This window comes from Globicephala melas, chromosome 12 (assembly GCF_963455315.2).
Source record: "Globicephala melas chromosome 12, mGloMel1.2, whole genome shotgun sequence".
In the NCBI taxonomy this organism is placed as follows: domain Eukaryota; kingdom Metazoa; phylum Chordata; class Mammalia; order Artiodactyla; family Delphinidae; genus Globicephala; species Globicephala melas.
The window spans coordinates 9,536,193-9,561,408 of record NC_083325.1 but is presented as its reverse complement, the minus strand read 5'-3'; the positions used below and the strand labels follow the sequence as shown (position 1 = coordinate 9,561,408).

Below are 25,216 nucleotides of genomic sequence, written 5' to 3'. Positions count from 1 at the left end.
TTTTAAAATCTTCCCTCTTGATTCTAATAGGCAGTCTAGGCTGAGAAGCCCTAGACCACCCTGCCTACCTGCTCTGCCCCTGGGGACCTGTCTTGCTGTCAGGCCGGCATGGTTATCAGGCTTGAGTTTCTGAGGAACTGGCCCCTCTCAGCCCAGAAAAAAACCACCAGGCCGTGATGGATAATCAACCAGTTTTAATGAACAAAAAATACTGATACGTATAGAAAGGTATTTTTGTCTGTCACTTAAGTGTCCCCATTTCCTAGATGGGAAGTGTCCTGTCCATGGACTTGAACGCCTGTTTCTCCCATGGCCCTAGCGTCTGGGTGCACGGGGCTCTGTCAGGACAGGGCAGGAGGTGCCCATGTGAGGGGAGGGCATGTGGCCCCTGTTGGGAGCTCTTGTCGGCTTTTTCACAGAATAGAAATTGCCTTGTCCTTGGCCTGAGAAGGCCACCAGTTAGACTAGAAATAACTGCTGCAAAACGGCTATCAACCCAGGTTCCTTATGTGAGGGAGGCTAACCTTCATCCTGGAGCCCAGCCCTCTGCCTGTGGTTCTCAGTTTAGGGCAGAGCTGTTCTCAGATGCACCTTCTGGCGTGTAAGGACCCTGCTCGCCAGCAGTACAGCAGACAGGTCTGCACCAATGCAGTGTGACCGGGAAAGGACAGTGGGGGGGGGGGAGCTTTAGGGGAGCGTGTGGAGGTGGGGCCTCGGGCCACCCCCAGTCGGTGGAGGAGGGAAAGGAGCAGCTGAGCTCAGAGCCCTCCACGTCCTGCCTCCGAGGGTTAGGGTGAAGCAGCACGGCCGCGGCTGCAGGGGCCAGGTGAGAGCGCGCACTCTAGTACCAGGGCCGGGGTGACGTCAGCGCCGGAGGCAGAGCAGGGTTACAGGCCACCACGCCGAAAGTTGAGTGGGCCGCAAGCAATCCCCAGCACCCAGGCGCATCCCCCGCAAGGGGAGCCACCAGATGGCCAGCCAGAGGGCAGCGGGCAGGCCTGTCGGAAGCCTTCGACAGAGGGCACAAGGTTTCCCTAAAACATTAGCTCCAGCTCGCCGGTCTTGGGGCTTCTGAGGCAAGCAGGCTGGGGCTGGCCTTCTGTGCAGGGGTGCTCAAAGCCGTCCAGCAGCCCCCTCCAGACGGCCAGGCACGGAGGCCCCTGGAGAAACCTGCACCCAAGGGCATCTGCTGCTGGCCATGCACCGAGTCACCACCTGGTGGCAGGAGGGCCCTGATGGAGGGCAGAGCCTAGCCACCTCCTGGACCGGGGACCAGTGGGCACCGAGGAGCCCTGGCACCGGCCCCAGGGAGCTCGAGGCTGTTCCCGTGCTGCTCTGCCCTGGGCCCCCACGCTCCTCCACTGCCCCTCGTCTGGACCCACTTTGTTTCCTGCACCCGCCTGCCACCCCCGGGTCCTCTGCGTAGCCCCCAGCTCGCGCCCTGGTGGGGACTGGCTCAGCCTGGGACAGGAAGCCGGGGAGGCTGGTCTGACATGGCTGTCTGGAGGCGAGGAATCAGCCCTGAGCGGGGAGTCGTGACCGTGACCGAGGGAGGAGCAGGCGGGTGAGACACGTGAGTGGCACGGGGGCGGAGATGACGGGATGGAATGGTGGCTGCGAGTGGCCCTGAGGATCGGCTGTTGTCGGCACCGGGTATGGGGGTGCACCACGTGGGCCTGAAGTGCTTCCCAGATGCGCAACTGCCAGTCCTGGGCCAGCTACACTGGGGTCACTGAAGCCTGGGCACGAGGATGCCGGGTGAGTCCCCGCTCTCCTCCCCGGAGCGGCCCGCCCCGCGTGCTCGCTTCTACTCACCGCATTCTCACGCCCAGCCCGGCCCCGGAGAGCAGCAGCACCTTCAGGGCTCTGCAGTGGCCGGGCTGCACTGCCTCGTGTAGAGCCGTGTCCCCTTCCTGTCGAGGTGGGGGCGGCGTCCTCCTACCTTCGCTTCCCAGGGTGGGTCAGGTCAGCAGCTACTGTCGCTGAGCTCAGGCTGCCTTAGTCGTGGCCCCCAGGGGTGGAGCCGCCCCAGCCCGGGACAACCAGACGCCTACCTTGTCCTGTGCGTCAGCGCAGGCCCCGCAGGTGACGAGGTGCTGCAGGCAGTCGCGGTGTGCACGGCCATGTGCAGGGGCGTGCCCCAGATCTAAGGGAGCAGTGAGGCTCAGTGCCATTCCAAGCTGGCAAGGCCGTGTCCCAACCCCAGGAAGAGCATCGGGCCGCCCTGCAGCCTGTGCCCTCCCCTGGTCCCGGGCATTGACCCGGGCACCCCGGTTAAGCAGCTGTTTGAGGATGTCCAGGTGCCCTCCGCGGCAGGCCCAGAACACAGGGGTCCTGTCCGGCTGCAAAACAAAAGCACCAAAGTAACCCTGACCTGCAGAGATGCCAGGCGGGGGGTCTGCCGTGGGGATGGCCCTTCCCTGGTTCTCACCAAGTCCTGAGCGTCCACGGTGGCACCCGCCTCCAGCAGCTTGTTCACGAGCTGGCTGTGACCCTTCGGACAGGCCCAGTGCCAGGCCGTGCGGTGGAGCTGGCGTGCTGCGGACGGGAGTTAGCTGCAGGGAGCGCAGCCACCCCCGGAGGTCCCACCCGCAACCCCATTCCCAGAGCTGGTGCCCTGAACAGAGCTGCTTACTCCCCCGTCGTGTGAAGGGCCTCTCCCTCCAGACTCAGGAGGCATCATGGGACCCATGCCCCATAAAACAGAAAAGCCCTGCAGTTTCCTAGGCTCTGACTGGACCACGCTGAAGGCCGCATGCCTGCACCCACCCTCGCTACCTTGTCGTGGGCACTGGGGTCCCCTCCATCTGTCAGGTACTTGTCAGTCAGGGCCTCCTGGTTCTCAGCAGCTGCCTGCAGGAATTCCAGGTCCACGGGCTCCAGCTGGGCCAGGGGCTGCGGCTGGATAAGTTCAAGGACGAGATCCACTCACTCCCCACACTAGGCCTCTGGGACACGGCCTCACCAGTCTAGCCAAGTGGTTCCAAATAGCTGGCGGAGGACCAGCGCACTGTTGGCTTATACAAACAGTAGATTTAAACACTTGCCCCCAGGACCTCCCTGATGGCGCAGTGGTTAAGAACCCGCCTGCTAATGCAGGGGACATGGGTTCGAGCCCTGGTCCGGTAAGATCCCACATGCCGTCGAGCAACTACCTGTGCGCCACAACTACTGAGCCTGCGCTCTAGAGCCCACGAGCCACAACTACTGAGCCCACGTGCCACAACTACTGAAGCCTGTGCACCTAGAGCCCGTGCTCCGCAACAAGAGAAGCCACCGCAATGAGAAGCCCGCGCATGGCAATGAAGAGTAGGCCCCGCTCGCCGCAACTAAAGAAAGCCAGCACGCGGCAATGAAGACTTAACGCAGCCAAAAATACATTAATTATAAAACAACAACAACAAAAAAACTTGCCCCCAGAAGATTCTGACTGAATAGGTATGGGGCGGGGTTACGGATTGACTTGTGTTCCGCCCCCCTGCACAGGTTCATATTGTTGTAGTCCTCACCCCAGTACCTCAGTACATGACCTTATTTGGAAATGGGGTCATTGTAGCTGTAATCGGTTAAGATGCCGTCATACTGGAGTAGGGTGGGCCCTGGTACAATACGAGTGGTGTCCTTATTGAGAAGGGACAGACCTTTGGACACAGGCACGCAGGCAAGGAGAAGGCCACGTGAGCTCAGAGGCAGAGATCGGGGCGATGAGGCCACAAGCCAAGGAACACCACCAACCCCAGAAGCTGGGGAGAGGTGTGGACGGATCCGCCCCCAGAGCCTCAGAAGAAATCAACCCTGCCTGCCGACTCCTTGATCTTGGACTTCCAGCCTCTGAAACGACCATAAATAGCTGTTGTTTAAGCCCCCAGTTTGGGGTACTTGGTTCCGGCAGCAGCTGTGGAAAACGCCAGGGGCGGAGGGCCCCCTGGTGCGGGCTGTGCAGCTGTGCGGCGGCAGTGTCACTCCTCCCCAGGCCTCCCACAGGGACGGGGGGCTCCTGCTCAGGCACTCCAGCCCTGGTGTGGCACTCCCACGCACCCACCTTCCCGCTCACCTTGACCTCAGGCTCGGGTGCCCTGGCGGGGACTCTGCGTTTCAGTCGCTTTTCTCTCTTGTCTTCAAACCAACGTTTCCAGGTCAGCCAGGCTCTCCAAGTTAGCTCTGGGACTGCTGAATCTTTCATGCTGGGGCAGAAAGCAGGCAGAAACAGGACCACGCCAGCCATTGGCTGCTGGCCACGGCAACCCTGGGGCAGCTCTTGGTGGTTCTAACCCTCGTCTTCCCAGCCGCAGGAGAAGCGCCGCGCCCAGGCTGTCAGACCCTGAGCCCCGGGCTCACAGCCCCCCTGCTCCACCTGCCCGTGCCCCCTGCCCCCCGCCACTCACTCTCCTCTCCTCGTCCAGTTCCTGCCTCTCCCGGGCCTCGGCCTCCAGGATCAGACACTCCGTGTCCACGTCCCAATTCGTTCCTTTCGACTCTCTCCACTTACCTATAGGAACAGAAAAAAAAATCAGAAAAATTAGGAGGAGCCCTTATAGAAAACACAACTGTGCCAGACAGGGGAGTCCTGCCAGGAGCTGACGTACAGAGATGAGCGATCTGGATGTGGATCTGAGAGCTGGCCTGACCCCTCTCAAAGCTCCATGGCAGAGCGAGCCCCGCTGGCTCCCTGACCCCCGTGCTTGTCGCTGGCTCTCACCACCTGCAGCAGCGCCCGAGGCCCGGGGGCTGACTGCTGCTCACTCTATCCTGTCAGCAGGAACCCTGCGGCCTGGGCCTGACGCCGCATCTATTTATGCTGCTGGGCTGTGTCCAGGTGAGCTCAGGGCCTCCCTCGTGGGTTGTTGTCCTTACATTCCTACCCGATCACACCACACTGCCACCTGACCCCAAGCCCGGGGGGACAGAGGAGATGCCTCCCGGATAAAATTCTGAATTCCTACGTTCAAATTTTGGCTCTTCATGAAGCTATGTTTCTTCATAATAAAATGGGGTAAAACTAGCACTTACCTCTTGGAGCTATAAAAATGAAATGACTACCAGTGCTGTGCTTAGGGCAGAACCCACCAAACAATGGTCCATTCTTTTCTTCCTCCCCTGGCCCCCAGCCCCGTGATTCAGCGCTAGGGAGCCCTGAGGAATAAGCACGTTGAGGGGAGAGAAAAGGCCGGAATGATACGATGGCAGAGCCTAGGGCTTCTAGCCACGTAGAACTACATTCCATTCCCTTCTAAAGCAAACTCAGGCAGCCTAACACTTCCTGGGCCCTGCAACCCGCCTCCCAGCAGCGGCTGTCCTGGGCTGCGGCCAGCAGGGCCCTGGCCCGCAGTGGGGCTTGTGGGGCAAAGTGACACCCTGGGCCTCGCTACCCTCCATGCCCCATCCCTCACAACAGACGTCCCAGAGTGTCACTGGTGTGCCTGCTTCTCTCGCTGCCCAGGGAACTCGAGCGCCCTCCTCCTTGTCCCCAGCCAAGGCAGCCAGACCCTCCAGACCATTTCCCCAGCAAAGACCATCAACGCAACTGAGCTCAGCCAGCACCCAGCCACACTTGTGTCTTCCGGGGTGACCTGCCGCTTCCCGTTCCTCTTTGGCCAACACAGTCCAGGGCAAAACCCACTACACTCAAGGATTTTCTCGTCTACCATCGCCAGACGCCTTTCTCACCGTGTCTCTCTCTTGCTCCTTGGCCCCTCACCACCTCACACGAGAACTAGGCAGACAGGCCGGAAAAGTACTACAGGTTTCTACTCCCAAAACCTCCTCAGGCACCAGAAAGGAGCTGCCTGGCCTCCGCGTTCTGCTGAGACGGTCTGGGGGTGCCCAGACCACTGCCCGGCCTCCGCTGCACGTCCTCACCAACTGCTGGATGCTGACGAAGTCCATGGCCCCTCCCCTGCTCGTCACGCCCCCAGTGAGAAGAGCCGAGCAGCTCAGCCCTTTTATAGGAGAGCTGTCGGGGGCCGGGGGGCGGGGGCAGGGCAGAGGCTCGGGCCCCCGCCAGGCAACTCCGTGGCTCCGTAACACCCACCAAAGTACCGGTGTGAGCACACAGCCCACTGCGGGCGCGGGAGAAAGAGCTGTTTTGAGCTGAGTCAGTTGCATCCTCAGACACCCCCCATCCTGCACCTGTGCCATCCCCCCCGCACCTACTCAGAAGTGATTCAACCAATAAACACACATCCTGGGCGCTGGGCCACCAGCCCAGGTTCCGGGGGAAACGGCTCCCATTCTCCTAAGTGCAGATGCGCTGGAGAAAAAGAAGTGAGCCGCCACGTTGCTGTAGGTCTGGCTGCCTGAGACCCTGGGAGACGCGGCCCAACTGCCGCGGCAAAAAGACTCCTAGAGAGGACCCCTAAAGCACAGACGCAAGGGGCCGACCTCTGCCTCGAGACGCTTCCCGGCTGCTACAGGAGGAGACCGAGGGACTTCCCAACCCCCGGCCAGTTGCCAGGCCGCCTGGGCTGCTCTTGGTGGTGGTTTCCTTCCCCAGACACCCACCCTGCTCCCTCACCACTGTGACGGTCAAGGTCGACGATTAAGCTAGGCCACCATCAGGAGCCAAGCCCAGCCCGTCATCAGCCCCTCATGCCTCTTGAAGAGCCTCCCACGGCCGACACGCACGTCCCCCACCAGGGACCTGGTGGTGGACCTGGGCACGGAGACGCCCTTCGCCAGGAAGGTGGGGTTCAGATCCGCTGCAGGTCCAAGTACGAACGTTAACCACTAATCCAGTTGCAAAGCAATCAGTCTGCAGCTACCAAAGCCAAACTTCCTAATTCTCCCTCAGACACCAAGCACGACTTCCACCCAGCTGTGCCTTGAATTCTGCCTTGACCTTTGAAGGGCAATCTGATTGCTCGTGTCACTCGGATCCTGGAGTCTTACTCACTAGCTCTCAGATTTCCTGGAGCAACATGAGCAGGGATGACCAGGACGAGCCAGCGCGAGGGAGAACCGTGGATCCAGGGCGGCCCAGGGCCCCACCACAGCTGGCTTCTTGGTGACTGCTTCCAAGCCCAGCGGCCACGGCTCACGGGCCCAGCCGCTCCGCGGCACGCGGGACCCTCCCGGACCGGGGCACGAACCCACATCCCCTGCATCGGCAGGTGGACCCTCAACCACTGAGCCACCGGGGAAGCCCGAGCCCCGAGCTTTTGAGAGAAACCCCATCCTTATGCTCCAGGGTGTTTCTGTCAAAGGTGATTCTTGCCGGTGGTCCTGAGGAGGGAAACGGTTACCTGGAGGAGAGTGAGGGGAAACCGACGAGAACAAGCAGGACTTCAGCTCTGGACTCCACTGCCTGCCACACAGACTCCTCTCCTCCAACGTTCGAGGGCGGGGGCACCGACAGGCTGCATCAGAAATTCTCAGCAGAAGACTTCCTGGTATTCACATGAAACTAATTGGTAGTAACTTAATACTGGTATAACTTATCAAAGAAAAAAACGTACTCCTGGTAAAAACTCCAAACATAGCAAATGAAGCTCAGGACACCCTTGGTTAAGTACTCTTGCCGTGGAGCCCGGGGAAGCCATGGGTACAGTTTAACACACAGCTTCCTCACGCTCCTCCTGTGTGTTGTGTGTACGCACCTACATGTTTCTCCATACTTTACGTCATCACGACTCAGCACTCTCCACATTAGCATACGCTGCACTCAAAGTGCTAGAACCTCGCCGTCCCCCTGCTGCAAACACCTAGGTTATCTCTGCATTTTTTTTTTTTTTTTTACGTTACACCCCATGCTCCAATCCAAATTTTTGAAAATGCCTCTGTAAATAAACATCTTTGGGGACTTCCCTGGCGGTCCAGTGGTTAGGACTCAGCGCTTCCACTGCAGGGGGCATGGGTTCGATCCTTGGTCGGGGAACGAAGATCCCGCAAACCGCTCAGTGAGGCAAAAAAAAAAAAACCCCAAAAGCAAACATCTTTGTGCACACAGATGAATATTTCTCTAGGGACCTACAGAGATTTCAATGTATTGGCCCCGTTCAATTAAATTTTAATAGATATTGCCAAACTGCCGTCCACACCGGCAGTAACCAATTTCCATGAACAGATAAAAACAAACACAGTTAAGACAAGGAACAGCATCAAAGAGAAAAGAAAAAAGAGATATAATTATGTACATATATACATAACAAAGGATCAATATCCAGCATACAGAACTAACTCCTATGAATCGAAAAAGAGAACAATTTTAGATGGACAAAGGGTACGGACAGGAAGGTCACAGAAGACAGGCGTTCAACCTCACCAGCAATTAGCGATGCAACCGAACAGCAGCACTGTGTAGTCTATCAGACGGTTGAAATGAATGAAATTACTATAAACACAAGTGCTGGTCAGGTTCTGGAGAGGTGGGAGCTCCCATACACTGCCCACACGGTGCCGGGCACCCTCCCCAGCACTCCCCAGATATTCACTCGTCTCACACCCCCATGTGGACTCCGAGGCAGCCCCACTGTAGTCACTCCCACCTTAAGAGATGAGGACGCAGGGGACTTCCCTGGCGGTCCAGTGGTTAAGACTGTGCTTCCACTGCAGGGGGCACGGGTTTGATCCCTGGTCAGGGGAATTAAGATCCTGCGTGCCGCGAGGCAAAAAAAGAAAATGAGGACGCCGGACAGATGGGTAAAGTGACTTGTACCAAGGTCACTTGGCTAGAAAGCAGCTGTTCATTTGTCACATATTCCACAGTTTCTTCTCATGCTTACATACTTTTGTATCTTCAGATCTGGGTCTTTGCTCGAAATTTATTCTTGTGCGTGGGATGAGGTAAGGATATAACTTTATTTTTTCCAAACGGAGAGATGTTTCCACATGAACTAATTTAGAATACGGTCACCTGTCCAGGCTGGAGTACTGGCAGCCCCACCAAGTCGCCACCCTTGCTTCCCCAGTGGCCAGAATGGGGCTCTTCCAGGGTCCTCCAGCCTCAGGATCCCACCCTGCGGCTCAGGCGCTGACCGAGGCGGGGGCTTGGAGGGCTAGTCCGTGTACCCCACACGCAGCCCGTAACAGGAGCGGGGAGACTCAGCTGGCCAGCAGGTCCCGCAGGTCGCTGTTGCAGGGCAGCAGGTCACAGGCGAGTCGTGCCTTCCGGTCCCGGATGGCCTTCAGGGCTGGGCTGTGTTGCAAGAGGAGGGAGCAAATGTCCACGTGACCCTTCTCGGCGGCCTGTGGGGAGAGAGGCCCGGATCAAAAGCCGTACCCCACTGGGCCCTGTTCTTTCTTGCTCCACTTCTGGGGCCCTTTTAGTCCGAGAAAAGGTCTCATGGAAATGGAGGCGCTGGCCGTCTGAGCCGGTTTCCCCTAACCCCTGCCAAACTGCAGTGACGTGCTGCAGGGTGGCGGGGCACCCTGGTGCCACTTGGGCAGTCAGCTTCAGCTTTTCTTCCTTGTGTCCTCTGCTCAGTGGCCATGCTTCTTTGCCCAGGCCTGCACATTAAGAACAAGAACAGAACCTTGGATCTCTAAGCACCTTTACAAACATTCAGATTGTCTATAGGGTGCTGGGTGCCGTGGGCACAAGACACATCAGACACGGCCCCTGCCCTCTGGGAACTTTCAGATGAGCGGAGAGAAACAGGCCCAGTACCCAGCTTTCTCCTCGTCCCCTCGGAGATCAACGATCCCAATCTGGATGTCAATTTCTAACCTACATCCTCCAAAAGAGAAGTGTTAAGTGATTTACATAGATTATCTTACTTAACTTTTATAATAACCATCAGAGGTAGGAAGTATCATTATTTCCACTTTATAGACGAAAAAACTGAGGCTTATAAAAGTTGAGTAACTCGCCCTAGGTCACAGAGCTAATGCGGCAGCATGGGGAATTCTAAGCCAGGTCTGTCTGACCTCAAAGTCTGAACTCTCAATAGCTATGTTGTATCACTATATTCCCTACTCCTCCCAAGAGACAAAGGGCTACGGGGGCTCCTGAAAGGTATCAAAGTTAATGTTAGTACCAAACACCATCTCAAATTCGAATCTAAATCTTTATTCAGCATAAATATTATCTTGATGAGTACAGACCTGGGATTCCCTATTTTACTCCTTCAACTCAGGCAATAGCGTGTTGTGAGCAGTTGTAAGATGAATTCCAAATAATTTCTGGCAAAAGGAAGTGCCAATGTTTGCAGAAGGAAGCAAGGGAGGGAGGCAAGTAAGCTGGAAGGAAGGGACGATTCACATTCCTCACACACATGCATTCCCTCAATTTCTCGAGAATGCCGCAAGTGCGGGTGACACCAGCTAGGTCCATCCATGGCAGTGTCCTGCCTATCAACACCCATCATGTGAGCCGTGGCAGTGAAACACTCAAGCCAACACCAGTTTAGACCACTGAGAAACGAGCAACCCGCCTTTCCAACCAGCAAGGGTCTCAAAACGAAACAACCCCCAGCTGCTCACTCAGCACCTGAGCTCAGTGCTGAGGCCACGGCAGGAAACAGGACCAATCCCAGCTGCCTCCAGTGAGACGGAGCTCACACAGGGAATTTCAAGGGGGAGAAGAGTCAGAAGTGGAGCACAGAGTGCTTCCGGGCATCCAGGTACAAGAGCTGTCCTCCTCTGAGGAAACGGGAAGGCTCTCTGAGGGCGCGACGTAGAAGCTGCAAGCCAGAAGGAAGGACAGACGCTAGTCAGAGGGAAAAGGGTGATGTGAGGCATCCGGATGGGGAGAGATGTGCTCTATGGCCTGCAAGTGATAGAGAAGCAGGTTCAAGAAACTGAAGACGACTAGCGGGGCAAGGGCAAGCTGGCAGGTAGGCAGGGGCTGACCCCAGAGGGCCTGTACAGCAGCGTAAGGACTTGGTAAAAGCAAGCCTCCGAAGGACTCGAAGGCGTGGCGTGGTCAGAAGTGCTTTTTAAACCATCACTCTGGGAGAAGATCAGTGGGGCTAAGGGAGGAACAGGTTTGCACACATAGGCCGTAAGTATGTGTCAACTGCGTCTCAAAGATGCACGAGAAATCGGTAAAAGCGGATGCCTTAAGGGAGGGAAGGGAAGACTAAGGGACCAGGGGTGGGGGGCGGGGGGGGGAGGCGGGGCGGGGAGGGAAACTTGTGTCCACGGTAGACATTCTGTACTCCTCAAACCGTTCACAGCGGGTAGGTGTTTCTAGTCAGAAAACATTTAATTAAATGATCCCTCCGATCACAGCGTGGAAAGCAGACTAGAGGGATAGGCAAGAGTGGGTGCAAGTTTCAGAAAACTCCGTGGAAAAGCATTGAGGACACATCATTAAGGGGAAGAAAAAGAAAATGACGCCATACGTTTAGTTCTAATTTATGTGCGCAGGAGACATGCTGGAAAATTATACGTTAATCCTAAAGTGACGAGAGGTGAGCACCGAGGTTACAAACGATTTCAATTTTCTACTTTATGCTTTTCCGTTTTCCCCATGTTTTCTACAGTGAACGCATTATAACTTTTACTTTTTTATTTTTGGCCACGCCTTGCGGGATCTTAGTTCCCCGACCAGCGATTGAACCTGGGCCCACAGCAGTGAAAGCGCGGAGTCCTAACCACTGGACGGCCAGGGAAGTCCCATATTATAACTTTTCTAATGAGAGAAGACAGGTTCTTGCAACCTGTGAAACTTCCAAGAGGGGACCCACCTTGTGCAGACTGGTCATGCCGTCGTCGTCCACCAGCCTGGGATTGGAGCCGTGCGACAGCAGGAGCCGGGCGATGTCCGTGTGCCCACAGTAGCTGGCCCGGTGCAGAGCGGTGGCTCCCCCGTGGGTCTGGGCATCACACTTGGCCCCGCTCTCCAGCAGGAACTGGCACACGGCATAGTGCCCGTTGCGGCTGGCATAGTGCTGTGGGGAACAGAGCCGGGGTCAGGGGGCAGAACCGCGGCGGGGGGTGCCCCCTCCAGCACCTGGGTGACCAGGGTGAGCCTTCATTCCTAGCTTCAGTTGCCGCCACTGTAAACTGGGGATGATAACCATTCCTACCTCGCAGAATCCTTAAGAGAACGAAGTTAAATAACTAATGCAAAGCACTTATGCTAATTAAAAAAACCCAGGTTCACGTGATGCTTAAACAGAAACCCTGCTGGGAGAGGAGGAAGGGTGGGAGAAGAGAAAATGCAAACATCATCCCCTCCCCACCCCCAGAGAGCAGGAAGCCGGTGAGGCTCATCCCCAGCTCACCAGAGCCGTGTAGCCGGCGGAGTCGGGCTGGCTGGGGTCCGCTGCCTTCTGAATTAAATACTTCACTCGGCCCAGGTCCCCGTTCAGGGCTGCAGACCAGATTCCTGCAGGACAACCCGAGCACTGAATAACACTGAATGACTGGGGGCTTCCAGCGCTCCCTTTGCCTCCTGACCTCTTGTTTTCTCATCTATAAAATGGAAATTCATGGGTTCAACAAATATTAACACGAGCACCTCCTCTGTGTCAAGGACTGTGCTGGGTGCTGGCGACATCGCTGGGAGCAAGACAGACAAGGGGCTTGTCTAACCAGGACAGGAGACTGGGCAGACACAGTCACCCTTCTTCCCACTGCAAACACACCAGTGTTGGATAAAGTACTGTTTAAGATGTTTGAATATACAGTCACAGTCAAAAGGAAGAACAGGACATTGCCAGGTGCCAGCGCAAAGTGAAAACCACAGCCAAAGTTGTGAACAGTCACCCCATCTGCGGAATCCCGAGAGTCCTCAGAACCGTCCCACAACTCAGGGGGCTTTGGCTGGAACGCCTGAGCGAGCAGCGTCTGGAGCAAAGTCGGCCGTGCGCACGGTGAGAAACCAGACAGAGCCAGGCTCTGTGCACAGAGCCGCGGGTGGCGAGTGCAGCAGCAAGGATAGTCTGGGTCAAAAGAGTTACCCCGCTGAGCCCACAGGTAGGGATGACATCGCCTGCCTCGAGGCCATCTGTGTCGTATCTCACGCCTGCAGTGCCCACATGCAGCCCCCCTGGTCTGAAGCTCCATCCTCTCGGGGTGGGTGCAATACCCTGGCTGCAGGCTCTGCTGCTCAGGAGCAGACCCGGGAGCAGGGCTGGGTGTCCTAGGGTCGCACCAGGTGAGGAGCCGGGCCCAGCCGCACCACTGGGGAAAGTTCCTGAAACCAAAGCCTGTTTCCCGACCTGCACGCGAGCCGGTGTTTCTAATGCCGAGCTCCCGCCGGGTCCCTGGCGGGCTCTCACTACGCGGGAGCGGTGAGCCCACCGCCCGCCAACGCTCCGACTAGGTCCCCAGGCTGCCTCCCCCTCGGGGCCCCGGTTTTCGGCCACCTCCTCTGCCCTGGGGGCCTGGGGACGCCGGAAGGCGCCGGGCCGGTAGGGCCGCGCACCCGCCTCACCCCTCTCGAAGTCCATCTCGTCCAGCGTCTGCTGCACGCCGGGAGCCGCGCTGGGCCGGGAACAGCAAGGGCCTTCGGCGCAGGGCCGCGGCACCGCCATGTCGCCCTCCGCGCCCTCCCACCCGCTGGCGGGCGCGGCCGCGGGTAAGGTCACGGGCACGGGCGCCGGCGCGGCCACGGCGAGCGGGGTGGGCGGGGCGGGCGCAGCGCTGCCCACCCGCCTGGCCTGACCACTCGGCGTCCGCACGAGCCACGGGGCCGACCAATCAAGCTTCTGGGTCTGAGCCCGGGAGCCAATCGCGGCGGTGGGGTTGGACCTGGGGGGGGCGGTGCCTGGCCGCGCCCGCCCGAAGGGGCCACGCGAGGGCGTCCCAGGCTAAGCGGAGGCCGGGGCGCGCCCGCTGGAAACCAGGGGGGCGGGGGTGGGGTGGGTCGGGAGCGTTTATGTGGCGCCCTTCCAGGTTCTCTTCGTCCCACCGGGCTCCCCAAGGGAAGGGGGTCGCCGGGAGCACCCTAAGGTCCTTTCCCCCTTCTTTCCCCCACCGCGCGGGCCCAGGAAGACGGGTCGCCGCGGCGGCGCGGTGACCACTTGAAAGGCCGCGCGACACCCTCCCTCCTCTCGCCCCTCCTGCTCATTTTTAAAAACCCCGTGGGAGGCAGGTAGTCATGACCTATCCTGCCGCTGGGAGCACCTGCACGTAGGCCCGGGGGGCAGGGAAAAGGGCCTGGAACCCTCAACCCCACAGTGGGCACCTAGTTTACCGAATCAACCTTCTTGTATCGAGACATTCTCTGGGCTGTGGCTTAGTGACCGTGCGGGAAGCGTAGCGTGCTCAAGTCAGCAGATGCCAGCCCTCTCTTAACAGCAGGACGCCGGGCAGCAGCCTATTCCAGCCACAGCAGGCACCCCCAGACCGGTCAAGGGTACAGAGGACTGGCTGGCTGCCTCTGTGTGTGGGCGTGAATTATAGAACCCAGGCGGGGTCCTGTTTTTCTTACAAATACCTGGGCCCTGCTCGGCTCCTTCCATAGGCCAGGGGCTTGGTGCCCACCGGGTGGCAACGGGGAAAGTTCCCTATGGTGTGTTGCTGGAGCGTTCAGGGCTAACAGTCTGGAGGGTAAAGGCTGAAAGTCATCCTTCCTCCCTTAAGTTGGTTGGGAGCCCCATCCCCACACGAGCCAGCCCACACCACCTTAAGCTGCTTCTAGGAAGTTCCCCTCCTCGGCCCCCTCACTCCCATTTCCCCTTCCCAGAGTTCTGGGAAGCCAGGCCCCTCCCGCTCTCCTGCTTCTACTCCCCATGCCCTGACTTCTCCCTTTGGCCAGAAGCCAAGGCTGGCTCTCAAGAGGCTGTGGCCCTGGTCTGGCTCCCAGCCCGAACCACCACTGTGGGAAAACATTGGCGCCTGGGCTGTCCCCCCTCCAGAGAGAGGCACAGGCAGGAGGGGGACCACTGAAGGAAAGGGAGGCTGCCCCAGGACTGAGAAGGGGGGCAGTCCAGCCCCACTCAACCCACAGGGAGTCTCCCTCTTGGCACCCAGAAGGTTTTGGCCCAAATGTCTTATCTCCGTGACAGGAAGTTTCATTTTCTCCATTTTATTTGTCCATATAAAAATACTCAAATATTTACAACAAATAAATACGTGGGGACACAATAAGTTACACTGTGAGAAGCCCTCCTCCTGGGGCTGGGAGAGGATGTGCCCCGTCCACAGCATGCCCGCCCTCTCCTCCCCTCCCCCTCCCCCTCCCCCCACACCACCTTTCCCAGCCCCGCCAGGGAGGACAAGTATAAAATACCACTGAATCCCAGGGCCAAGCGGGAGGCCCCTCCCACCCTTCCCCCAAACACACAGGAGGCTCCATCTCCCCCCCCCACCCTGAAAACATTCACAGCCCTGGGAGTAGGACCAGGCCCACCCCAGAGCCCTGGACTCCCCCAGAGGGGCACAGCACCCTGCCCAGCCCACCCCCGTATGTACATGGCTGCCCCCCAACTGGGGACAGGCGGGGGTAGGAGAGGCAAAGTGATACAACCCCTTCCCCTTCATAGCTTCAGTGACCCACCAGGAGGACCCCAGGCCAAGGGAAGACTTGACAGAAACAGGAAGACTGTGTCACACACCCACACACACATACGTGCACACATCCACAGACACACATGTATGTACACAAACACACCCACGTCTCCAACTTCCGCCTTGAAAGGTTTTGGCTGCTGGGGTCCCGTGCGTCTGTGATTCACAGCCCCTCACAGAGGAGGAAGGTGCCCTCTGTTGTGAGGCTGGTGCCCCGGTGAGCCACACCAAGTGGCAGTGCCCGTGCTGAGAGAGCAGGTCCTCATGGCTGGGCGGTGCCGGGCAGGGTCCGTCCGGGGCAGAGCAGGTGCCCGTGCCATGTCCCTGAGGTAGCTGGTGCCTGTGCAAAGTAGGAGCCGCGCCTCCCACGCCGCCCCGCCGGAGGGGGACCCTCACACCGAGGACTCCTCGGGGTTGGAGTCCGGCAGCTGCTGGCGCTGCTGCAGTTTGCGTCTCAGCTCGTCGGCGAGCTCGGGCAGCGGGTGCCCGAGGCTGCCCCGGTCCTCCCCTCCCAGCTGTAAGCGCACGTATCCGTTGGCATTGGAGTTCCGCCCGCCCCCCAGGTGGAGGCGAGTTGGAGAAGGCAGGGGCTGGCCGGGGATGCCAGGAGGCGGCGAGGGGGGCCCGCCGCCGGGCTGGCACCGGGCGTGTCCAGGAACGATCTTGAGGGAGCCGTCCGAGTAGTAGTAGCCCACGGGGTCCCAGAGTTTCTCGTCCGTCTCGGGGCCGGGCCGGAAGGGGGGACTGGTGGGCTCCTTGGGCAGCTCCAGAGGGTACACCAGGGTCCTCTCGGCTGCCTTGGCGCCCTTCTCCAGCTCCTCCCGCAGCCGCCGGCGCAGGGACAGAACCAGCAGCAGCAGCACAAGGCACACGGCCCCCAGGGCCACCACGGCCAGCCACACCAGCCCCAGGCTCTCCAGGGGGGCCCGGGCCTCCAGGGTCACTGACGGGCCCGCCACCACTGCTACCAGGTAGCCTTCGGCAGCCAGCCGGGCCCCCTGCTCCTCCGAGAAGCAGTGGTAGGCCCCGGCGTGGCGGGGCTGGGCGGCCATCACCACCAGGGCCTGCAGCCGGGCGTCGTAGAGGAAGGAGCCGGGCTGCTCTGCAGGCAGCTCCCGGCCCCCAAAGGTCCAGCGGGCATGGGCGAGGTTGGAGGAGAGGCGGCAGGGCAGCACCAGGTCTGTGCCTGCCACCACCGTGATGTTTTTGGGCGTGAGCCTGACTGCAACGGCAGGGAAAGCAGAGCAGAGAGTCAGTGCAGGAAACCCAGGCCGGAGGGCGGATGCAGACACTTCAGCTCTGGCCCAAGGCCCACCGCCCTGGGAGGGGGACTAAAAAAGACAGCTCACCTTTCTTACTGCCCCGGAAGTTACAGATGCTTGAGGTGTCTGAGACTGTCACGTGCTGGATCAGCAGGGACCTGGTGGGGGAAGCAGAGGCCATCAGCGTCCCAGCTCTAGCCCCCCTCCCCTCCCTGCTGGTCCCAGCACGCGCAGAGCCCCACTCACCCGGAGTGGCCGCCCACGGCCGTGCAGCGGCTGGTGTTGACGCTCCAGGCGCAGTAGGGGTCCCGAGCGAGCACGCAGTCAGCGCAGGAGCGGTACTTCGCGCAGTCGGCCAGGGGCAGCTGGACCAGCTGGGAGCGGGAGCCCGCAAAGAGCAGCTTCTGCCAGAGAAGCACAGGAGGGGGGTGAGCCAGGCCCGGACACGGCCTGGGGGCGGCTCAGACCTTGGCCAGGGGGCACAAGGGGCCCAAAAGAGAAAGGGGGCTGCGCTCAAGTCCTGAGGAGGGAAATCTGAGGACTGAGAATGCACGGAGGGCTTACTGCAGGCCAAACGCAATCCTAAGCATCTTACAGATGTGACCTTATTAGAAAGGAACAGCGAACCTGTGAGGCCGAGAAATGTAATCTCACACACACACACACACACACACACCCCTACACGCACACATCCCTACAAACACACCCCCTACACACACACACACCCCTACACACACATACCTACACACACACCCCTACACACACACACACCCTACACACACACCTCCTACACACACACCCCCTACACACACACACCCCCTACACACACACCCCTACACACACACACACACACATCCCTACACACACACACCCCTACACACACACACACCCCTACACACACACACACACACACACACACTCACTCACTCACTCACTCCAGGACAGTATAAATAGCGCAGGAAGTTCAGTTTCCGCAGGGCCCGTCAGCCTCACAATAGCACCAGCAGAGCATAAGGCGTTTTCCTCTGTTTGAATGGTGATTGCCAATTTGTGTGTTTCTTCAACCACAGACTTTGTTTCTGCCATTATTCCACGTTCTGGAGAAACAACCTGAGCCGCCACCACCGGTGGTGAAAGGCGCGCGCGGGAAGGTGCCACAGGTTCGCCAGAAGAGAGCAGAGCAAGAGCAGAAGTGAGAGCAGCACTTCGGGGAACGGCTGAAGCCGCCGGAGGCAGGGGGCAGGGCTGGAGGGCAACGGGGCCGGTCGGCAAGGCGACGTCACGAGGGCATCACGAACCGACACAGCACAAGGCCGGGCCAACAGTGGCACCGGCAGAGAAGAGGCACAGCGCAACCCCGAGGGGCCTGAAGAGAGCGCACAGAGCAGCTGCCACGGCCCCGTTCTGGGAACGCAGCCCCGCCAGGACCAGGCTATATATGAAACATAACGCCCGGCCGCCAGGACCAGGCTATATAGAAAACATAACGCCCGGCCGCCAGGACCAGGCTATATAGAAAACATAACGCCCGGCCGCCAGGACCAGGCTATATAGAAAACATAACGCCCGGCCGCCAGGACCAGGCTATATAGAAAACATAACGCCCGGCTGCCAGGACCAGGCTATATAGAAAACATAACGCCCGGCCGCCAGGACCAGGCTATATAGAAAACATAACGCCCGCAGAGCGCGGATTCCGTTAGCGCTCTCATTCCTGGGACCCTCCCCAAGCTACCCGAGGTGGCTCAGGCATCTCCCCACCCCTGTACCGGCCAAGCACACGACCAGGGGTGGCCTGGGGACAGTGGTGGGTGGGGCCTGATTACTACCTTGCTCCGGGACAGGACCAGGCTTTCCACTGGCTCCTGGTCAAACACCTGCAGCTCCTCAATCAGGTGGACCCAGGGCCCCAGGCTCACGGCCTTGAGCAGCCAGCCATCTCCTGTGGGGGGGTGGGGGAGGACAGGTGTAAAGAAAAGAGCAAGAGGCTTTCCCCGCGCGGGGCACACAGGCCTCCGCCCAGTCCCCAGCGGCCTTGCCGCGCCCCCTGGGCCCACCTGTGCCGATGAACAGCACTGTACAGGTGGCTCCATCGAGCCCCGTGACCCGGTCGGCCACCAGCTGGGTGAAGTTGGCGTCTTTCTTCACCAGCAGGGGCCGGCCCCACCGAGGCCCCACCTGCTCCTCCATCAGCGGGTGCTTCTTGATGAAGTTGAGGGTGTTGTCGGGCAGCTCCAGGGAACTGGTGTAGCCGTGGCGCCGGTGCCAGTTGTTGATGCACTGGGGGCGGGGGAGAGGAGGGAGAGGAGGGAGCTATCAGCCCGGCGGGAAGGGCACTGGCGAGGAGGACACAAGCGCGCCCCTGCCCCGGATGACTCACCGAGCCGGGCCGCGGGCTGGGTACCGGGTCGGTGTAGCGGCCCCACTTTTGGGCTTGCTCATGGTACTCCTTGTAGGGCCCCTCGAACACCCTCTGGATCTCTTCCAACTTGTACTCACAGACTGCTGACAGGTCCATGTCGCCCCTGTCACAGCAAGGGAGGGACCCCCAGGGTCAGGCCTGGGGCGACCACAGCTCCGGGCGTGCAGCGGGAAGGCAGGGCCCAAGCACAAGAAGGTCACGGGCCCACGTGACGCGACGGCGGCTCCAAGTGCCACCGGGGACAGAGCACGGCCCGCCTCCCGCGGGGGGCTTTGCAAAGGGGCCAGGCGCCTGGACGTCCCCGGGGCCTGTCCCTGTCAGACCCAGCCTGCGGACCCGCTCCTCCCCACCCCCAAGGGCTCCCAGCCAACTCACCACCGCGCCCGAAAAACCCCGAAGAAGGTGGTGTTGTGCCAGGAGGTGTCCTGCAGGGTATGCAGAGCCTGCAGCTGGTTGAAGTAGAGCTGCCAGTCAGGCGCGGAGCACACCAGCCGCGCCTTCAGGAACGTGGTCCACTTCCTCTGCAGCGTCCGTGCGCCCCCCACGTCACCCTGGGGGACAGCGAGGGGACACTGCCGGTCAGCCCCGCCGGGCTCCCGGGGCCGTCCGCCGCGCTCCCGGGGCCGCCCGCCGCGGGGCGTCTGTACCTTGCAGACTCGGGCCACGCGGGCCACCACCTGCTCGGCGTAGCAGTCGTATTCCACGGCGCGCTCGCTGAAGAAGAAGTACACCTTGTCGTCGTCCCCCGTGAAGCTGCCCAAGCTCTCCGGGATGTAGGCGGAGCCCACGAAATGCGGTTCTGCGGGAAGGGGAGGAGGGTCAGCCCGGGCGCTGGGCCCTCGCGGCGCTTCCCACCCACGGCTGCCCGGTTGGCTGGCCGGCTCCTCGGGGCTCACCGTTGAGCCAGAAGGCCAGGTACTCCGTCTTCATGGCGTGGTGCGGCCCCATGATCCGCAGGATGACAGGCTCCGTGCCCAGGAAGTTGTTGAGCGTGGCCGAGTACAGCTCCCCGTCTACGGGAGACAGGGGGTCAGCCGGACCAGAAGCGAGGTGCAGTTGCACTCAGGCCACACAGCCCCGGACTGGGAACAAGTCCTGGGGGAACCCCCCAACCTGCAGCGGGACAGCCACTCACCCACAAGGAGGCCGGTGTGGCCCTTAACTGGGTCATAGGGACACTTCCCCTTGCCATCTTCGAACTCGCCACGCTCCAGGGTGAAGGTGAGCATGTCCTAGGGGAAGGGAAGAGGCGATGAGAAGGCGACGGGGATCGGTCGAGGGGGCTGGGGGAGGGGAGCGGCACTCACAATGTAGGTGCACTTGGGCTGGAAGGCGTAGGTACCACAGACATACAGGTGGGATGCGTTATACGGCTGCAGGAAGCGGATGAAGTTGAAACACTCCGTCTGGGGAGAGAGAGGCGTCAGTTAAAGTATGAGGGCCCCGGACATGGGGACACAAGGACCCAGACCAGCACTGGGTCAAAGGGGGCTCTGGGGAAAGAGTGTGCACCATGCCCCCCGCCCCTGCCAGCAGTGTCCCAAGCGCCCACCTGGTTACTCTTCCCTTTCTGGGTGCACTCCGCCTTCTTCTCAGCTGGCGCCTCCCATGAGATCTGGGGGCAGGGAGGGGACACGTCAGCAATGTCACAGGTACATACTGAGCATGTGCTACTAGCAGGGCCCATGGCAGCAACGTGGGGAAGCCAAGTGAGAAGACACGGTCCCCACTCTCTGGGAGCTTATTCCAGCAGAGGTCAGAAGCCCCAGCTGCCCCAACGCAGTGGACCCAGTAAGCGCTGCAGACTCGGGGGAAACAACGCGCTCACCGAGGAGAATGGGGTGGGGGGCAGCTGAGCCGAGGGGACAGCCTGGCCAAGCGAAGCCCCTCCGGGTCCTGCCTCTCTCACCCCCGCGTGCCTCCCGCTCCCCCACCTCTCACCACTCCCTGCAGCTCCAGAGCCTCCACGCTGAAGGCAAACAGGGCCTCCCGGGCCCCTACGTACAGGAGCCCGGTCTGCTCGGTCAAGGTCAGCGTCAGAAAGTCCTGGATGCCCGTCTGGGAGAAGCGCCGCACCACCGTGGCCAGCTCTGCAGGGACAAGGCCAGAAAGAGCAGGGATGGGGTGAGTGGACCTTCCTGGGACTCTGGGAGGCCCCCCACCCCCAAATCAGCCCTCCTCTATGCGATGGTCACCCCTGGTCCCCACATTAGAGCTAGCACCCCACAGGCAGATGCCAGCCAAGCCCCCTGACTGGTAGTAAAGGGCATTTTCTGAACAGGCTTTTGGCTCTGACAGCTCCACCCAGGCCTCCCTGGCCTTTCCCAGCCGGGGCGGAGGCAAATCTGGGCTGGGGAGGAGGAAGGAAGGATATCTCAGCCACAGCTTCCGGTCAGAGGAAGCCATCAGACCGACGGCTCTCACTCTCAGGGTCAGCAGCACTCCCCCCTCCCAGCTTCCTCAGCTGCTGCTTCCTTCTTTGCTCTGCTGCCTGCTGCCCTCACCAGGGTCCAGCCAGGCCCTGGACCCTGATCCAGTAGGGTAGGACGGACAGAAGTTGTGAGCACTCCTTTGACTTAGGAAACCCTTCCCTCCAGTGAGACCCAAATCCGGGCTGTTAGGGATACAAGCACAGCCGGCTATGGGCTGAGGAGAGACGGCAGGAGATGGAATCGGGCTGGGAGGCCAGGCCAGGCAGGTCAGCGGAAACCAGAAGCTGGGGACCAGAGATGGCGCTGAAGCCTCAGGGCTGGGAAGCCCTGTTGCCATCCGCCAAGCAGTGCGCTATGGTATTCGCGTAGTCACAGGGTTCCTACGTCAGCCCCCAGAACAGCTGCCGACCTGTCCTCAGGGTCCCTCTGAACCAGCCTCACTCTTTGGAGACAACGACGGGCCCAGACACAGGCCGGCAAGGGAAGGCTTCGTTAGCATGGAGAGGAGCCTGTGGGAGGTGAGCTCATCCTGGGCCCCCAGAGCAAACAGATGATACAAACACCTGACATCACCTCCGCAGACAGGTGTGTGAGCACAGAAGGGCTGTCAGGTCTGCCGTCCCCCCATGCGAGCACGTGCATGCGTGCGCACCCCCCCCACTCTAGGGCCACCAGACAGCAGAGTGTCAGGGCAGCAGAGGGACGTCTATTGTATCAGGGTTGCTAAGGGGGCTCCTGGGGGCAGAGAGCTGGAAAGACTTGGGTGCAGGCAGTGACACCCTTCACCTCATGCCCATCCTGACCCAGGTTTCTCTCTTTAGGCTCTCAGTGCTCGCGATAATTCCAGAAGTGAGGCATGGGGAGAGTAATGCAGAATGGTCACTCTCTCTTGTATAACAGGGGCAGCTGAGCCAGGTCCTAAGTGTCAGGAGGGATCCTCTAGGTCCTGGCCTGGACTACCAGTTCTGGGTCCCTAGGGCCACTCACTCACATTCCTCAGTAAGCTGTGTCACGTACATCAGTGGGCCTTGAGCCCGACTGCAGAATACGGCTGGCACGTCCTAGAGGGCAATTCCTTAGCACCCCTCTTCCCCCAGGAGTCCCTCCTGGCCTCCCGCTCCCCGCCCTCCAGGCACTCACCCCCAGAAGATACCGTCTTCCGGGGCACCAGGTTCCACCACACCTCAGCCCCAATGCCCAGGCCCCACAGTCCCACTGCCAGCAGCCAGACGGCCCAGTGCATGGCCATGGCACACGCCCTGGCGCTTAGCTCCAGGCCAGCTGCCCTGCTGGGGGAAAAGAAAGGGTCAGAATCACAGCCAGAGAAAACAGACCGGAAGGGGGCCCACACAAGCCGTACCAGGAGGCACCGACAGGACAGAAGACCAGATCCATCCTCCCCAGGACTCCCCCGTGCCCCAGGCCTTGGAGCAGAGACCTAGTCCCCTCCGACACCTGGCCTCAGCCTCTACAGCCTCCAAAGGGACCATGGGGTCTCCCTGGGGGGAGGGAGAGAGCTAAGTCAGCTGCAAGAGCGGACACTCGGACAACCTCCGGGCCCTCCCCGACTCCTTCTCTTCAACAGGAAGTTGTTTAAGAAAATAAAAAGGGGACCCCCCTCCTCGCCTCAGGCCTGATAGATTCGAAAGATTTCTTAAAATAACCTCTGGAGGCAGGACCTGGCCCTACTGGGGCTCCAGCCAGCTCCAAGACCTAATTCTGAGACGCAAACCCCTCAGCAGGGTGATAAGCATGCGGTGGGGCAGGAGGTTGGAAAAGACCCCCAGGGAGGACTCGGCGCATCAGGCCTGCGGGGGTCCCGGCCCCAGCCTCTTGCCTCCCCCAGCGCAGACAATGGCCGGGCAGAGCCCCAAACCCCGTTCCACATCACAGGGCTGAAGTGGGTCCGGGAGCTGGAGGGGCCCCGCTTCCCGAGGCCCCTTTGTTGCCCAAGAAGGAAGGCAGGAAGTGGGTGGGATGGGCGTGGAAATGACCGGGGCCTCATCCTGTTCCTCGCACAGGATCCTAGGACACACCAGCCCTAGGGCTGAGGGGCGGCGGAACAACGGAGCCGGCTCCGGTCTCATCAGGGATCTCCCGGCAGCGCGTTCAGGCGGGGGCTGGGGGGAAGTGAGGACCCGGTGGGGAGCGCCAGGGGGGTTCCTCCTGGACCGCGGAGGGCGCCCCGAGCAGGGCCGGCGCCTGCTGCGCTCTCCCGGGGTCTTGACGAACCTTCCCAACTCAGAGATCGCGCCCCCAGGACCCCGGCCAGGGCAGGCCATCTGGATTAATTTCCACTGCTCCAGCCCTCCAATGCCGGGAACAGAGACAAAGAAGCTGGGTCTATGCTCACCCCAAAACAAAGGGTCCCCGCCAAGACCCCGTCCCGGGTCCCCCCGCCCCCCCGGATTCTCCCCTCCCCCAGCTTCGGGGATTTGAAGGCAAACAAAGCGGCGGCGCTGGGAGCGTGGCGGAGCCCGGCCTGCGGACGCCCCCTGTCGGCCCAGTAACCCAGCGCGGGAAGGGCGGGGGGGGGCGCAGGAGATGCGTTCACCACCACCCCCGTCCCCCAACACACCCCCAGCCCTCCCTCGGCCCCTTACCCCAGGCCCGGGCCGGACCCCGCGGCGCGCTCCAAGGCTCTGCCGCCACAGCTCCTCCCCGGAGCAGCCCCGGAGGTGGGGGTGTGTAGAGGGGTGCGGGCTCCTGGCGGCGCGCCCCCCACCCTTGCCCACCCAGAGCGGCGGGCCGCGGACGGCGCCCCCGCGGCTGCAGGGCTAGCGCTCCAGCCGGGGACTGGGCGGCGCGGCTCAGGAGCCTGGCTTTCCAGGACAGCCCGCCTCCCCAGCGGAGCGGGCGCGCGGCCGGGGGGCCGCGGCAGGGAAATCCGATCCCACAACATCGGCCTCCGTCCAAGCCCGCCCCAAACTTTCCGTCGGGGGTGGGGGAGCCAGGGGCAGTTCGGGGGCCTGGAGAAGATCCCGGCTGCGGACCGGACTGCACGAGGGACCCCCGCTCCCTGAGCCCCGCTGCCCCTGACCAGTCCGCGCCTCCGGACCCTGTGGCGGCGGGCGCCGCTCTCCCTGCTCCCCAGCCCCCGCCAAGCAGCCCGCGGGGGGCGCAGAAAGGCGCTCGGGCGGACAGCTGTCCCCGCCGCCGCCCCTCCCTGAGCCCCCAGACCCCGTCCCTCGCGCGTGCGGCGTCCCCCGCCCGAGTCGGGGGACAAAGCGGCGACCCCGGAGCCCCCTGGCTCCGATCCCAAGCAAACCCGGCCTCACTCACCTCTTCTTCGCGGCTTGAATCCCTGGGCGCCGCCCTCGCGTTCGGCTCCGACCACGGTCCGCCCCTGCCCGCGCGCCGCCGCCGCCCGCGCGCGCCCGCCCGCCCAGCTCCGCTGCCCCTCTGCCACCGCCCCTCGGCCCGGCTCGGCTCGGCGCCCCTGGGCTCGGGCTCCCCGCGCCACCGCGGCGGGCGCCGGCTCTTTCTCCGCCGCGGCCGCGGCTCTCCGCCCCCTCCCCCCTGACGTCAGGCGGGGGGGCTCGACGGAGGTCGGGGGCGGGCCGCGAAGGCCCGCCCCGGAGGGGGCTGCGACCCGCCGCGACCCGCACGCCTACCCGCTCCCCGCCCGGGGGCTCGGACCCCCGCCCCTCCCCGTGCCCTGCCGCCCCGCGCCTTGCAGCCGCGAGCTGCGCCACCGCGCC

General features: G+C 61.2%; 3 protein-coding genes across 9 annotated transcripts; all 3 read right to left on the bottom strand.

Annotated features, from left to right (window-relative positions):
• Positions 1 to 2,202: 2,202 nt before the first annotated feature.
• ANKRD23 (ankyrin repeat domain 23) lies at positions 2,203 to 7,392 on the bottom strand (the record flags this gene model as incomplete). Its single annotated transcript, XM_060309865.1, is given in 7 exon segments — positions 2,203 to 2,342; positions 2,432 to 2,538; positions 2,770 to 2,901; positions 4,055 to 4,120; positions 4,122 to 4,184; positions 4,386 to 4,489; positions 7,242 to 7,392. Coding segments are annotated over 6 exon segments (579 nt in total), but the record flags the coding sequence as incomplete, so codon positions are not given.
• ANKRD39 (ankyrin repeat domain 39) lies at positions 7,247 to 13,489 on the bottom strand. 4 transcript variants are annotated; one of them, XR_009566298.2, is made up of 5 exons: positions 13,313 to 13,487; positions 12,168 to 12,271; positions 11,628 to 11,831; positions 8,484 to 9,183; positions 7,247 to 7,385 (listed from the first exon to the last, which is right to left on the bottom strand). XR_009566298.2 is itself a non-coding variant. In XM_060309835.2 (4 exons), exons 1-4 carry the CDS (start codon positions 13,419 to 13,421, stop codon positions 9,040 to 9,042), a joined length of 561 nt encoding a protein of 186 aa, XP_060165818.1. In that variant the 5' UTR covers positions 13,422 to 13,487; the 3' UTR covers positions 8,099 to 9,039. The 4 variants fall into 4 exon arrangements, 3 of the variants coding, with proteins under 3 accessions (XP_060165818.1, XP_030694786.1, XP_060165819.1); XM_060309835.2 differs by lacking the exon at positions 7,247 to 7,385 and having other exon boundaries at positions 8,099 to 9,183; XM_030838926.3 differs by lacking the exon at positions 7,247 to 7,385 and having other exon boundaries at positions 8,099 to 9,183; positions 13,322 to 13,484.
• Positions 13,490 to 15,210: 1,721 nt separating this feature from the next.
• Positions 15,211 to 24,897, bottom strand: SEMA4C (semaphorin 4C). Of its 4 annotated transcripts, none has more exons than XM_030838913.2 (15): positions 24,798 to 24,897; positions 22,656 to 22,801; positions 21,025 to 21,173; positions 20,636 to 20,698; positions 20,391 to 20,489; positions 20,219 to 20,315; positions 19,980 to 20,096; positions 19,731 to 19,882; positions 19,459 to 19,634; positions 19,042 to 19,186; positions 18,719 to 18,941; positions 18,491 to 18,603; positions 16,908 to 17,065; positions 16,749 to 16,819; positions 15,211 to 16,621 (listed from the first exon to the last, which is right to left on the bottom strand). In XM_030838913.2, exons 2-15 carry the CDS (start codon positions 22,762 to 22,764, stop codon positions 15,792 to 15,794), a joined length of 2,502 nt encoding a protein of 833 aa, XP_030694773.1. In that variant the 5' UTR covers positions 22,765 to 22,801; positions 24,798 to 24,897; the 3' UTR covers positions 15,211 to 15,791. The 4 variants fall into 4 exon arrangements, with proteins under 4 accessions (XP_030694773.1, XP_030694772.1, XP_060165529.1 ...); XM_030838912.2 differs by having other exon boundaries at positions 22,656 to 22,804; positions 24,798 to 24,890; XM_060309546.1 differs by lacking the exon at positions 24,798 to 24,897 and adding an exon at positions 24,119 to 24,291 and having other exon boundaries at positions 22,656 to 22,804.
• Between the last annotated feature and the right edge of the window lie 319 nt (positions 24,898 to 25,216).